The 15146-nt window shown below is 57.7% G+C and overlaps 1 protein-coding gene across 4 annotated transcripts in view; it reads left to right on the top strand.

The window, feature by feature from the left end:
- Aatk (apoptosis associated tyrosine kinase) overlaps positions 1 to 15146 on the top strand; it is a 39672-nt gene that overhangs the window by 22035 nt on the left and 2491 nt on the right. For all 4 annotated transcript variants that reach the window (XM_021176575.1, XM_021176576.1, XM_029483925.1 and 1 more), the window contains exons 2-11: positions 3272 to 3405; positions 5859 to 6006; positions 8241 to 8320; positions 8617 to 8735; positions 8865 to 8952; positions 9472 to 9605; positions 11207 to 11291; positions 11372 to 11493; positions 12042 to 12191; positions 12511 to 15103. In XM_021176575.1, coding sequence (XP_021032234.1) covers positions 3272 to 3405; positions 5859 to 6006; positions 8241 to 8320; positions 8617 to 8735; positions 8865 to 8952; positions 9472 to 9605; positions 11207 to 11291; positions 11372 to 11493; positions 12042 to 12191; positions 12511 to 15103 — 3653 coding nt within the window. The remainder of the gene's footprint in view (positions 1 to 3271; positions 3406 to 5858; positions 6007 to 8240; positions 8321 to 8616; positions 8736 to 8864; positions 8953 to 9471; positions 9606 to 11206; positions 11292 to 11371; positions 11494 to 12041; positions 12192 to 12510; positions 15104 to 15146) is intronic.

The following is a 15146-nucleotide window of genomic DNA, read 5'->3' as shown; positions in this document are numbered from 1 at the left end:
GCAGGCTCTTATGAGCCTCCTCTGACTCCTGCCATTGCCAGAGTCTAATCATTTATGTCAGAGAAAGGCAAGTACAATACTGAAGAGCAAACCAAACCTACTTAATTAACAATGGTCATTAACTTCTAAAGATTTAAACTTAAGGTTGTTTATGTAAGGTTTGGGATCTTTAAAATTCAGGGCAATTTTAATTCTGAGGTTGAGAAGGACTCCCCCCACTGGGTGACTGACAGGGTACTCAGAAATACCTGAGAAGCAGTCACTGAAAGTTCACACCAGCTGATGCTGTAAACAACACAAGAAAAACGTGAACACCACGAGAGTGTGATAGTTCCATGGAGCAAGAACTTGCTGGAAGGTTCTAGTTTAACACATTTCTCAGACAGTCTGATGTAATAGATTCTCAGACTATACCCAAAATAATAATTTTAGGTGAAAACCTCAAAGTCAGACACAGTTTTAGGGCAGGATTCATTTACAGAGACGCCAACCCTCTTCTCTTTCTGTTTCCGAGCTACTCACTCCCTGCTCTTTCTGCTTTCTGCTCCCCAGACTGCACTCTTAAGTGCCTCACTCCATCTGAGGCCCTCACCCCATACATCTACATCCTTCCATCACACCCTCCTCACATCCAGAACCCTTCTGCAAAGTTCCTTGTCTCTCACATTAGGCTGGTCCTTCACCATACCCACTTTGGGTGAGGATGTGCAAACCGGGGCTCCAGAGCCCTGTCACAACTGCCTGTCTCTGATTCTTCCTTAGTCCATCTGATAGACAGTGGAGTCTGGCGTTTGAAGACCTGTTTCTGTCTCTCTGGTCAGAGCAAGCACAGTCTGATACACATCACCCAAGTTAGGTCAGTGACTCCTCATGAGCTCTGAGCTCCCGCCTGCCAAGACCTAACAAGATGTGTCCCACAGAGAAGTTATTAATTTTTTTTATGATCCTCCTGAGAAGTCCTGCATTACTGAGATTCAGTTTGCAAGATAATTGACTGGGATTCCCCACCCCCGTCCCATGTGTTCTTTTTACATTAGCGCCTATATGTTTCCAGTTTTCAACATCAACGAGGAAACGGAGGGTTAACTTTTAGCCACTTGCATAAAGATGCAGAGCTTTTGCTCTGAATATTTTGTTCCTCTGGATCTTTATAAACATTGTATAAGATTGTCTCAGGATGGAGAAGAACCCACGTTGTTATCTCACTCTATTGCTTCCTGTCCTGACTTCTGGGGTGAGTGGACTCACTTCCTAACCCCCTACTTTTGTTGAAATTTCTTACCTTCTCCAATAGTTGAGCCCCACATTGGGTGCTAGCTGTGGGGCTGGCTCTGCATCTCTTCCTTTGAAGGAACAACCCTATGTGTTAACATTCCTAGTTCCCCTATGGCTTATCTGTGAGCACAAGAACCTCTGTGCCTCCCACACAGGCCCACTTACCAGCCAGCAACTTGCCACAACCCTCTGTGGCCAGGGCCTGCTGAAGGTCAGAAGAAACCCACAGAAAGCCCAGTGGCCTTGATGGGCGGCCGGGGCGAGGGCTTGTGGATGTTGAGCTTGGCCCTTCCCAAGGTGACCTTTACCTGGTACATGCCCATGCAGCCCACGGAGTAAGCAAGGGATGGGCTGATGCACCAGATGCCAGCCCCAGGCCTCAGGGCCGTCAAGTGGGTCTGTGAATGCAGGGAGCAGTGGGTGTGGGAGGGGTGAGTTCTGATGCCATAGCAGCACCAGATGGAGAAAGGAGAAAGGGCTCACCATGGCAACGGCAGAGTCCGCAGGGGCTCGCGGCTTCCTGGAGGTGCAGGAGGGCGTGCAACACGCTCACTCAGGTGTCCAACCTGTGGTAGAATCAGTACTTACACTCTTGGGACATTCAGGTGTGAGCACACAGTACCAGTTGCACGGTGTGAGGATGGTCACATATATACATGCAGGACAGATGTGTAAAAAGGCAGACACATGAAGGCATGCCTGGAAACCCTGCCTGACAAGGCTGCTGGAAGGGCACTGGCTCAGGAGTGTGGCTGCCTCCTGTGGATATTTAGCTTCTAGCGGTTTACTCTGCTGTGGTGTCACCATGAACGCCGGCCGCCATTGCTCTGGCTCACAAGGACCCTCTCGTCTCTAGGTGTGAGATCGGAAGTGTTCACAGGCACCCGAGCAGGAACCCCTGTGCTCCTCTTGGCCCTCAGGTTCACCCTTCCTCCAGGCAGCCCTCCAGATGTTCATTAGCCAGCAGCCCTGGGGTCTCATCCATGCCGAGTTAGGAATTCCCAAGTGTGTGATACAGCTGCCTCGGTGACAAAGGTGGCACGGACTCAGCACCCGGGGGAGATGGGGTGCTCCACATTGCCAGGAGTTCAATGAGGACCCATGGATAGGATGACTCAGAGCCTGTGTGCTGAGAAAGGACAGGCCTGGAAGGCAGAGCGATCCCCAAGCTCATTCCTTCCCATCCAGTGGACACGCTGAGCTGGCCCCAGAAGCCATCTGGAGACACCAGAGCTGGCTGCCCCCACCCCCAGTCTGCTAAGGAACCCCAGTTTGGAAGCTCAGCCTGAGACACTGGGGTGTGTTCTGCTGTCCTGAGCACTTTGGTTTCCTGTCTGAGATGTAGGGGCTCATTTATATCAGGGGCAAAGAAGTGAAAGTTCCTGCTCTCCCCAGGCCAGAAGCAGCCCCCAGGGACTTGGGGGACAAACCAGGGTTGGAATAGGGGGCACTTTGCTGCCAGGCAGAGACGGGGCAGCTCCTCAGTGCCAGAGGGTTTCTGTCCCTTGGCAGCCAGGGCCTTCAGTGGCCTTCCAGCCCCAAAGTGAGCTGAGCCGCGTGAGCAGAGATGGAGTCACCACTGTGGATTTTACTTTTTCTTAAATAAAAATTTTATGTGCGTGGATGCTTTGGCCTGAATGCATGTCTGTTGTCTGCGTACCTTATGTGTGCCCGGTGCCAGCCGAGGTCACAGAGGCAGCCGGATCCCTTGGGGCTGGAGTTAGGGTGGTTAGGAGTTGTTGTGTGGGTGCTGGAAATTGACCCCAAGTCCTCTGGAAGAACAGCCAGCACTCTGAGCTACCGAGCCATTCCTCTAGCCTCCATAGCGAGCCTGATATCACAGAGAGGTGTCCATGGACCTTGGGAGGAGCTGGGCCCATACTGGCCGCTTCACTAGCTCTGGCCGTTGGCTTGAGGCCATGTCCAGGTGGGGGACCAGAGCGAGGGGTCACATGCCGAGGCTGGGATGAGACATTTGTGCTCTGCTTCCTTGCAGACGGTGCCCCCCTCAGTGAGCTGTCCTGGTCCTCATCCCTTGCGGTGGTAGCTGTGTCCTTCTCTGGGATCTTCACCGTCGTCATCCTCATGCTGGCGTGCCTGTGCTGTAAGAAGGGTGGCATCGGGTTCAAGGTGAGGACCTCGCACCGACCGCATCCACCCACCACCCGACTCCCCTCCAGTTTGGGGTTACCGTGATGGTTGATTTTTCACCTGTGGACCAGCTGAACCCCTTGTCTGGTCTCCCATAGTCCCTCTACTGGGAGCTCTTGGGACCCCACCCCCTGCCCCTCATTTTGGGACCTTCTTTGTAGACATGGCCTCACACTGACCCTTTCCAGTGCCAGGTCAGGCCCGGCCATGTTCGGAGAAGCCAAAATGACCATAAGGAACATTTAGGGACTCTCAAGAACATTCTGACTGTCAGTGAAGGGGCTGCCCCCACAGAGGTCCTCACATCTGTGCTCACTGAGCCAGAGGGAAAGTGAAGCCCCGAGACACATGTCCCCGGCAGCGACATCACTTGGAGCTCCTAGCTGGGCATGTTTTGCTCAGAGGACATCCATCAAATTCCAGAGACGAGGGGCATCCTATTTCAGGAGTGTCCACTGAAGGCCCTGGGGCCTTCACTCCACTCTCTCTAGTACAGTCTCCCTAGGAGGCTAGACCCCATAGCTGAGGCCTTCACTCCAGTGATGGAGGCCCTGCATCTTTCCAACCCAGTGGCCACCCCACTGTCACACTGTGGTTCCAAACAAGAATGCAGGGCAGAAAGCACAGAGCTACCCACCCGCAGCAGGCGCCACAGGGAACTGCGGGGGCTGCAGCCTTGTCTGTCAGCATATTGAGGCCTGGCCAGAGCCCTGGACATTCCCGCACCCACGTGGGGTTGCAGGCTGGGTAGGAGGTCAGGGTGGGAACAGGGCTTGTGGTCAAGCACAGAGCCAGCCTGTATTTTGGGGGTACCTCCTACTGGGTAACCTGCACCAAATGCTATTACCCTTTTGCAGAGTCCCAGTATCTGGTAGCACAGACCCCAGACAAACTTGGGTGTTGAGTTCCTTAACAGTGGTGCAGTGTGTCCCCCTCCCTGGTGCCCCCACCCCAGGGGACAATCTCCCGGACCTCCTGATTGTCAGCGCACAATGGGCTGGACAATCAAAGAAGAATTGCATCCTGGAGGACCCTGAGGGCAGAACCTCAGGTCGGAGACATGGGGGTGGGAAGCTAGGGCACAGCTTAGGCAGCCATTGTGTAGCAAGCCCCTCCTCAGGCACTGAGAACAAGGCCCCACACAAGGACTGGCAGCAGTCCCTCCCACCCTCGCCCTTCTCACCTCCTTGGGAACATGGTGCCCAGAACATTCCAGCACCAGTGTGCTTTGGTTGGAGGGTCACTGCCTCCTGCTTCCACAGCGAGCTCCCCACCGGGGCTGTTCTGGGCAGGGGCTGGATGCTAACCCTGTGCTACCTGATCGCCCGCTGTGCTGGGGGAACCCGGCTGGCTCTCTGGCAAGGGAAGGTAATGGTTGAAGCCAGAACTAATTCATGCTACAAAGGGGGAAGCGGGCATCACAGGCCCCGGCGTGTGGGGCTAGAGGACGTTCTGACGTGGTCTTTTAGGCCCTGGGGAGGAAGGGTTGCCACAGGTGTCAGTGGCTCTGCGTTCAGAACGCAGAGCTGGGCTAGCCACTAGGAACGTAGGGCCACCCCCTTTACAGAAAGACAGATGACCTAGAAAAAGGTCCCCAGGGTATGTTTAGCCGTTTGTCCGCAGGAACGTGGCCCGGAGCAGGCAGCCAAGCTCCGGGTTTATGCCCAGTCCTCAGAGCCCAGTTTTCACCTGGGTGGGAGATGTGGCAGGGAGATTTGCCCGGTGCTGAGGACAAGCTGGCCTGGTTTCCGCTCTGTTCCTGTTTTGGTTTTGATGTGTTTGTTTGTGGTTCTAGGGCAAGTGTTCTTCCACCAACCCTGTCCTTGTTTATGGCTGCGGCCTACCCCAGACTAATGCTGCTTGGAATGGGATCTAGATGGGGTGGGGTGGTCTCTCCTAGGCTGAGAGTCCTCAGAGTTAGCAGCCTGTCCCCAGAGTGGTCTCCAGGGATGCAAACTCTTAGGGTGCACTGGAGGGGGTGCAGGGCTGAGGGTACCCCACTGCATGCAGGCAGGCAGTGGAGGTGTGGATGAAGAACAAGTCCCTGGGTTCCTTTCCCGAGATGTGCGGTGAGCCCCTGCCTGTAAATCTGCTCCAAGCCATGGGGTGGGAGGGGGTGGGGGCAGGGAGGAGACCACTGACAGGGCCTATGAGGGGCTACTCTGCCTCTGTCCCTTTGAACTCTTTAGTCCTTCTCCAAGCGGGACTCAGCCTGGGTTCCCAGCCCCACCTGGGCCTGAGGCCTTTGGCCTCTGCTGAGACGGTGTCCCTGAGGAATTGGGGCCGGTGAACAGGTGGGGAATGGCCATGTGGCAGGGGCCCATGCTGTAGGCCTGTGTAAGTCAGGTTGAGTTTGGGGAAAAGGGGCCTCTCCTAGCCTGCCTCCATTAGCCTGTGTCCTGCTCACCCACCCGTGCCGGCCCGACCCGCAGGAGTTTGAGAATGCTGAAGGGGACGAGTATGTGGCCGACTTCTCGGAGCAGGGCTCCCCGGCTGCAGCTGCACAGACCGGCCCTGATGTGTATGTCCTGCCCCTCACCGAGGTCTCCTTACCCATGGCCAAGCAGCCGGGTCGCTCTGGTGAGTGGGGTGGGGATGCTTGGGGCATGGGCACTGGGAAGCCTAGGTCTCCTGGCTGCATCTCAGGCTGGGCTGTGTTGGGAGGTGCGTGGAGCCCCTCTGGGACCCAGGCTTGAGAGTAGCCTTGTCTGTTGCTCCTCCACCCATGGGGCTGCCATGGGGTGACTGGGGCAGGTGGCTCAGCACTCTGGATTATCCACCTACCTCTGCTCTTCCCAGACTCCTGCTCCCTTGTACCTAACCCAGTAGGAATGTGGCCCTGTTGTCCCTACCAAACAGGTTACCCACACAGCATAGGGAACAAGAGAAGCATCAATACCCCCCTTCCCCTCCCCCAGGTGTAGCAATGGCCCCCTTCCCCTCCCCCAGGTGTAGGCAGGGCCTCTTCCCATGGCTTCCTTGCCCTGTCTGCCTCTCCCATTTGCCTTCCTCCCAGAGTCTCTCCCTGCACCCCCTCCCCCGCCCCCTGTAGGCTAGTCCCCTCCCTCCTCTTTAGAGGTGACAGGTAAATGCTGCCCTGGTCACCATGGTGCCTGGGACTATGGCTACCTCTACAACAGTCAGCTCTCAGGCCTTTACAGCCTGGAGGTTTCAGCTCAGGGCTGTCTCTTGTCCATCTGATGGCGCCAAGGACACTGTGGAAGGTTTCAAGCGGAGAGTGCGGTTGGCCTAATCCCTGTGGTGAAAAGCAGGCCGCTCTCTCTGCCTTAACCTTGGGCCAGCCCTCCCAGGCTCTCAACACAATGCTTCCCATCCAGGGCCCAGCCTGCATCAAAGGCTGGGGCTCTCAGTACCTGTTTGAGCCAATAGAGACTTAGATAAATGCTGCCCTGGTCGCCACCAGCCTGGTCCAACCCTGAATGCATGGTTCTGTGGCCCATCGAGTCTCAAGGGGGTGAGCTCAAAAGTCAGGCAGGATCCAGACATGGACACGTTTACCCACTAGCTCAAAGGCCTGCAGGTGTCCTTAGCACCTCCTAGGAGGCAGGCTTGGCTATCCATGGCCAAGGACAGTGGGACAGGGACCCAGGAGAGGGCAAATGTGCTTTTTTTGTTTGTTTGTTTGTTTTTGTTTTTTGTTTTTTTGTTTTGTTTTGTTTTTCGAGACAGAGTTTCTCTGTATAGCTCTGGCTGTCCTGGAACTCACTTTGTAGACCAGGCTGGCCTCGAACTCAGAAATCGCCTGCCTATGCCTCCCGAGTGCTGGGATTAAAGGCGTGCGCCACCATGCCCAGCGCAAAGGTGCTTTTTGCACTGCTCAGCTCTTTTGTTTTTTTGGGTTTTGGGGGGCGGGGGAGGGTGCATCTTCTTTCAAGGAGGGCTCTCATTTGTGTGAGATGGGTCAGCCCACCTAAGCCGCCTCCTCTACCTCTAGCTCCTAACATACAAGCATTCTCCTGTCCCCTGTGCTTGCCCTGGGTTCTACTTTCAGGACCCTGAACCCACTCTGGGACAACTGAGGTCCTAGAGACCCCAGGGTTTCCACCAGGCATTCAGACAGATTGGGTTCAGGGTGTAAGTCTTGGGGGCACAGTGCCCGGTGAGACTCTTCCATGAGCTGGGCATCAAGCAGACATTCCCTGAGTCTCTTAGTCCCCGAGGGCTGCCGTCTTCCCTTGGGCCGCCCCAGCAGCCCTGACCCCGGCCTTCTGGGCTATCAGCGTGGGAACAGAATTCAGAGAATCCGAGGGGGCATGAGTGGGTGCAGTGAGCCCTGGCCCTTTCCTCTGCCCACACTGACCCTTCTTCTCCTCTGACTTCACTCTGCCTGTCCCACAGGGAGAATGGATCCAGTGTGTCCCGTACAGGGCTGTGCCAAGCAGCCCCCAACAAAGGCAGCTTTGCTGTGGTGGGGGTTTGAATGCCAGCCTGTGGCAGGGGTAGGGGGTTGGTTGCTCTGCTGTCCTCCCAGGCCTCGGCACCAGCTTCCTGCCTCATCCAAACGGCCTTCCAGGCCCTGCTGTTTGGGCTTGGCTTCTCCCTGTGGCTCTGCTCTGGGCATCCCCAGGTTTTGCCTGGATGGAGACTTGAGGTCCATGGCTCTGCTGACAGCAGCCACCCCAGAGCCTAAGAGACACTGGCCCTCGATGACAGCGCTCAAGCCTGGCCTCCACTTTATTGAAGCCTCTTTGGCTGGGGAGCTTGGGGAAGCTCCCTGGGCTCCGGAGAGCATGGTCTGGAAGATGGAGAGGGAGCGGTGGCTAAGCTGTGTCTGGATTTCTGTTCCACTCTAGTGCAACTTCTCAAGTCCACGGACCTGGGCCGGCACAGCCTCCTGTACTTAAAGGAGATTGGCCACGGCTGGTTTGGGAAGGTAAGCATGCCCCGGGGTGGCAGGAATGGCAAAGAGTGGGCCCACTACTCCTGGGGATCCCCTAGGGAGGGGCTCTTTCTAACACTCACCCCAGACTAGACCATGCACCTGATTCCCTTTTCCTCATTGTAGTCCCCAGGCAGTGAGAAAAGTAGGAGCCTTACGGGTGGACTGGGGCTGAGGGTTCTAGCCAGAGCTCAGGGGGAAGTTGTACGACCATCTGAGGCCCTGGGCGCTAGATGGATTTTCCTATGGAGACTGAAAAGGGCCCTGGTGATGCCTGTCACATCTGGCAGGTGTTTTTGGGGGAGGTACACTCGGGCGTCAGTGGCACGCAGGTGGTGGTGAAGGAGCTGAAGGTGAGCGCCAGCGTGCAGGAGCAGATGCAGTTCCTGGAGGAGGCGCAGCCCTACAGGTGGGTGGTGTGGCGGGGGCAGGGCGGGGCAGGGCGGGGCGGGGCAGGGGAGCAGCACAGTGGGAGAAACTGAGGGCTATGGGACACCCTCTCCTGCCCTCCAACTTAAACACCCGTGGACTCTTCCAGGGCCCTGCAGCACAGCAACCTGCTCCAGTGCCTGGCCCAGTGTGCTGAAGTGACCCCCTACCTGCTGGTTATGGAGTTCTGTCCACTGGTAAGTGGTCCTCTGTGGGAGGTAGCTCTGTCTCTCCCGTCCTGTTCCCTGTTCCGTAGCTCATTGTTCTGAAGGGGAGTGGCTCCTCTCTTGCTCAGCCTCTTGGGATCTTTTGTTATTTCTAAAGTAGAGTCCTGGTAGTCCCTGCTCTCTGTCGGAGGAGGTCGGAGGAGAGAAAGTGAGCCAGCAGCAGCAGGGGCAACACTGTGGGGTCTTGGACAGTTCAGCGTGAGGTGTCCTGGGACAGCCACAGGGCTCCCGCAGCTCCTGGGGCAGAGCCTGAGTTCTGGGTCTTCGTGTTGCCCCTTGGGCCCTTTACATGCACAGCTCTGGTGGCTACCTATATGGAGGTCACTGTGCCAGAATTGAGACACAGGCTTTGCTGAAACAGCAGTGAACACTAGGGTTCACGGCTGATCCACAGGTCACCAGACCCAGGTTCTCTTGGGGTGGGTGGCAGACTTGTGATGGGCTGGTCGCTGCAGCTAGCAGGTGACTATGTGCTTTCTGGTCCATCAGGGGGACCTCAAAGGTTATCTACGGAGCTGCCGAGTGACAGAGTCCATGGCGCCTGACCCACTTACCTTGCAGCGCATGGCGTGCGAGGTGGCGTGTGGCGTCTTGCATCTACATCGACACAACTATGTACACAGGTGAGGGCTAGCGAGACTAGCCAGGCTACCGCTACAAAGCCCCACTCCCCCAGGGCCTTAACCCTTACCATCACAGCACTCTGTGCAGGAAAGTCACGGTGTTCCCACGTTGTGGGCCTCATGAACTGGGTTCATCTAAAAATAGCCACTCTGCAGGGAACTTTATAATTCTTAAAACTGGGAAAACTAACTGGGCATGGTGGCTCACGCCTTTAATTGCAGCGCTTGGGAGGCAGAGGTAGGAGAATCTCTGTGAGTTCAAGTCCAGCTAGGTCTACCTAATGAGTTCCAGAATAGCCAGGACTATGTAGCAGGACCATCTCAAAATTCAATAAATTGTGAAGACTTGCGTTTGAAACTCACCTTGCAGACAGTTAAATGAAGAAACCCATCCTGTCTACTAGAGCAGTCAGCCATGTGATGGGCCTCACATCAACCCCAGCCTCTTTCCCTCAGGCCACAAAGGGAGTGGCTGGGCTGGCCCTATAGTGGGAGGGGTGGCTCTCTCCTGCCTCTGGTGGCCAGGATGCCCAGCCTCCCATGAGCTGGGGGCACATGCTGGAAGAAGTGGCAACGGACAAGCGGCCCGCCAGCACAGGCCGTCCTCCCCAACAATATCCTGGTGCTGAGTGGGTGCACAGTGACTCCAGCATCAGTGATTTTGTTGAAGAGGGCAGCTGCCAGCCTCCTGCCCTGCCTGCTGCCTAGCCCAGCTGCCCCACCCATAGGCATGGACCCAGGTCACCCCACCCTGACACAGTCCTCCTGGGGTAGAGGCAGGCCAAGGTGGCCCCATCTACATTCAGAGATCTCTCAGCAGAACAGCCAGAATGGCAGATGAGGGTGCGTCCCGTGGCACTCTATTGTCCTGTACCCCAAACACCTGGGGGTGGGGCACTACAGCCAAGCAAGAGTTATACAGAGCCTGGCATTCCAGGCTTCCCACTGAGTTGGTGATTTTTGTCTTCCACACAAGGGGCCTTTGTGGTCCATCCTGTTCTAGACCTCGGCTCCAGCTTGTGTAGCAGGCCAGGCAGGGCTGCACTCTAGAACATGGGCTCTGACTGCTGCTGGCAGGACCCTCTGAGACACTCCGGGCCTCGGTTTCTCCATCAGTTCTTACCTCCTGGGGACTGGGATGATGGTGGAGTGTAGTCGGAAGGGTGAGGGTCCTGAGAGGACACTGCAGACTCTCTGCTCTATGGCTTATTGGCCCCTGTTGGGCAGATCAGATGGAGGGTGGAACGGGTTAGGGCTCTGGTGCAGTTAGACAGCACTTTGCTGGGGCGGGGGAGGGGGTGTGTGGTCCTTGAGCATCTTTTGCCTGATTTTCACATGCATTGAAGTGCATTGAAAACTGGGCTTGGTGGCGCAAGCCTTTAATCCCAGCACTTGGGAGGCAGAGTCAGGTGGATTTCTGAGTTCACACAGGTCTTCTAAAATAGCCAGTGCAGGGTGTGGAGCCTGAACTTGGGCACAAGTGAGTGGCCCCTCAGACATCCCTTCCTGTCTGTCTGCCTGGCTGTGCCCGGGAGCCCAACCATTCCACCAGGGCTCACCCAGGCTGGCACACTCTGCTGACATTGCCTTCCACTCCGCAGTGACCTGGCCCTGAGGAACTGCCTGCTTACGGCTGACCTGACAGTGAAGGTTGGTGATTACGGCCTGTCGCATTGCAAATACAGGGTGAGTAAGGCCGTCAGGGCCCGTGTGCAGGGGCAGCTGCTGAGCGGAGCTCACTCCCTTCCTGTCCCTGCGTGCTACAGGAAGACTACCTCGTGACCGCTGACCAGCTGTGGGTGCCGCTTCGCTGGATCGCGCCGGAGCTGGTGGACGAGGTTCACGGCAACCTGCTGGTGGTGGACCAGACCAAGAGCAGCAACGTGTGGTGAGCGCAGACAGGGCTGCCGGGAGGGCCTTGGGATGCTGCCTCCCCAGATGGTGCTGGCATCAGCTACTCTAGTGGGGATGCTGCCTTTTAGTTCTGCCCCCTGCTCAGCATTTTGACTTCCTTCTCTGGCTAGGATGAGGGCTGCCACCCAGGGAAAGTGTACTCATGCTTGCCACCTTGTGGCCATAAGAGGCACTTTACAGGTTACTTGATGTTACTTGATGGTGGGTTCCTGAGGTTCCTATAACTGGTGTGTGTGTGTAGGGGGGACTGCCTTGACAGTCAAGGGTATGGGGCCTTCAGGACAGGACCAACTGACATCCCCTCCCAATACTGGCACCATATTTTGGTTAAAATCATCCTGAGATGCTGTTGAAGGCCAGTCGTCCTTAAGGGATACGGGATTCTGGCTTGCATCTGTGCTGCTAGAGAGGGGCAGCTGTGGCATAGTGAGGTCCAGTCCCAGAGAGGCTGACATGAAGACAGGTATTCAGGGGTTCTGTGCAGTCACGCTCAGCCATGTGTCACTGTGGTTGCTCCCACAGGTCCCTGGGTGTGACCATCTGGGAGCTTTTCGAGTTGGGTGCGCAGCCGTACCCCCAGCACTCGGACCGGCAGGTGCTGGCTTACGCCGTCCGGGAGCAGCAGCTTAAGTTGCCCAAGCCCCAGCTGCAGCTGGCTCTATCTGATCGATGGTGAGGACCCCACCGCCCTGGGCAGGCAGGCCAGAGGGGTACAGGGGGCTGAGCTCTACAGCCTGGGGCTGCTCGGTCCACCTCTACAGGGCTTCTGGGCCTCTGCAGCCTGAACAGGCACGGGGAATCCTAAGGAACTACCCTAACTCAGGGCCCTTCCCAGGCTTCTGGGCCTGCCTTGGGAGATTGCTTTGACTGCCCCTAGTGTCCCCAGGGTACTCTGAGCATGGGGGAAGGGACTGTCCCCGGAGGGCAGGTTATACTCTGGCCAGCGTGCCTCTGGATGTGGCCAGGGCCACCCATGAGGGCCTCCCGGCAGGTACGAGGTGATGCAGTTCTGCTGGCTGCAGCCAGAGCAGAGGCCCACGGCTGAAGAGGTTCATCTACTGCTGTCCTACTTGTGTGCTAAGGGCACCACAGAATTGGAGGAGGAGTTTGAGCGGCGCTGGCGCTCCCTGCGGCCCGGGGGCAGCACGGGCCTGGGCTCGGGTTCCGCAGCCCCAGCAGCTGCCACCGCCGCCGCCGCGGAGCTCACCGCTGCCTCGTCTTTCCCGCTGCTGGAGCGGTTCACCAGCGACGGCTTTCACGTGGACAGTGATGACGTGCTGACGGTCACTGAGACGAGCCACGGCCTCAACTTTGAATACAAATGGGAGGCTGGCTGTGGCACTGAGGAGTACCCACCCTCGGGGGCTGCATCCAGCCCAGGCTCGGCAGCGCGCCTGCAGGAGTTGTGCGCGCCTGACAGCTCACCGCCGGGTGTGGTGCCGGTCCTCAGTGCCCACAGCCCCTCAGTGGGTAGCGAGTACTTCATCCGCCTGGAGGGGGCAGTGCCTGCTGCTGGCCACGATCCAGACTGTGCTGGCTGCGCTCCCAGCCCCCAGGCTGTGACTGACCAGGACAATAACTCTGAGGAGAGCACCGTTGCGTCCCTTGCCATGGAGCCGTTGCTGGGCCACGCACCCCCAACTGGGGGTCTGTGGGGCCCCTGTGACCACCATTCACATAGGAGGCAAGAGTCACCCTGTCCCTCACGCTCACCTTCTCCTGGGACCCCGATGTTGCCAGCTGAAGACATAGACTGGGGTGTGGCTACCTTCTGCCCGCCCTTCTTTGATGACCCACTGGGTGCATCTCCCTCGGGGAGTCCTGGGGCCCAGCCCTCCCCCAGTGATGAGGAGCCGGAGGAGGGGAAGGTGGGGTTGGCCGCTCAGTGTAGACATTGGAGCTCTAACATGTCAGCTAACAACAACAGTGGCAGTCGCGACCCAGAATCCTGGGATCCTGGCTATGTTAGCAGCTTCACAGACAGCTACAGGGATGACTGCTCCAGCTTAGAGCAGACCCCTCGGGCCTCCCCTGAGGTGGGCCATCCCCTATCCCAGGAGGATCCCAGAGATTTTCTCCCTGGGCTAGTAGCAGTCTCCCCTGGTCAGGAGCCAAGCCGTCCCTTCAACCTGCTCCCCCTGTGTCCTGCCAAAGGCCTGGCACCTGCTGCCTGCCTCGTCACATCCCCTTGGACAGAGGGAGCTGTGGGTGGGGCTGAGAACCCCATTGTGGAACCCAAACTTGCCCAGGAGGCTGAGGGATCTGCTGAACCCCAGCTACCCCTTCCTTCTGTCCCCTCCCCATCCTGTGAAGGAGCCTCACTTCCCTCGGAGGAGGCAAGCGCTCCTGACATCCTGCCTGCCTCACCCACACCCGCTGCTGGCAGCTGGGTGACCATCCCTGAGCCGGCCCCCACCCTGGAGAGCAGCGGCAGTTCTCTGGGGCAAGAGGCACCCAGCAGCGAGGACGAAGACACGACCGAGGCAACATCAGGAGTCTTCACCGACCTGTCCAGCGACGGCCCACACACGGAGAAGTCAGGCATAGTACCAGCCGTGCGCTGTCTGCAGAAGCAGGTGGGGACCCCTGACTCCCTGGACTCTCTGGACATCCCGTCCTCAGCCAGTGATGGCGGCTGTGAGGTCTTAAGCCCGTCAGCTGCTGGTCCCCCTGGCGGGCAGCCCCGTGCCGTGGACAGTGGCTATGATACAGAGAACTATGAGTCTCCTGAGTTTGTGCTCAAGGAGGCCCATGAGTCGAGTGAGCCTGAGGCCTTTGGGGAGCCAGCCTCAGAGGGTGAGAGCCCAGGGCCCGATCCTCTGCTCTCTGTCTCCCTTGGTGGCCTCAGCAAGAAGAGCCCCTACCGAGACTCTGCCTACTTTTCAGACCTGGATGCCGAGTCCGAACCCACCTTTGGCCCTGAGAAGCACAGTGGGATCCAGGACTCCCAAAAGGAGCAAGACCTGAGGAGCCCACCTAGCCCAGGGCATCAGTCTGTGCAGGCTTTTCCCAGGTCTGCAGTGTCCAGCGAGGTGCTGTCCCCTCCACAGCAGTCAGAGGAGCCCTTGCCAGAAGTCCCCAGGCCAGAGCCTCTCGGGGCTCAAGGCCCAGTTGAAGTGCAGCCTGTGCCTGGCCCAAGTCATTCCAAATGTTTCCCGCTGACCTCCATTCCACTGATCTCGGAAGGCAGTGGCACGGAGCCCCAGGGTCCCTCAGGACAGCTGTCAGGGCGAGCCCAGCAGGGGCAGATGGGCAATCCTAGCACACCCAGATCCCCGCTCTGCCTGGCCCTGCCTGGCCACCCTGGGGCTTTGGAGGGCCGGCCAGAGGATGATGAGGACAGCGAGGACAGCGAGGAGTCTGATGAGGAGCTCCGGTGCTACAGCGTCCAGGAGCCCAGTGAGGACAGCGAGGAGGAGCCGCCAGCGGTGCCCGTGGTGGTGGCTGAGAGCCAGAGTGCCCGAAATCTACGCAGCCTGCTGAAGATGCCCAGCCTGCTGTCGGAGGCCTTCTGCGATGACCTGGAGCGCAAGAAGAAGGCTGTGTCCTTCTTCGATGATGTCACGGTCTACCTCTTTGACCAGGTGGGCTGCTGCTTTGAGTATACACAGAGCTGGGGGAGGTTGG

This window comes from Mus caroli, chromosome 11, assembly GCF_900094665.2.
Source record: "Mus caroli chromosome 11, CAROLI_EIJ_v1.1, whole genome shotgun sequence".
NCBI classification, from domain to species: domain Eukaryota; kingdom Metazoa; phylum Chordata; class Mammalia; order Rodentia; family Muridae; genus Mus; species Mus caroli.
This window is presented reverse-complemented; position numbering and strand designations above follow the sequence as displayed.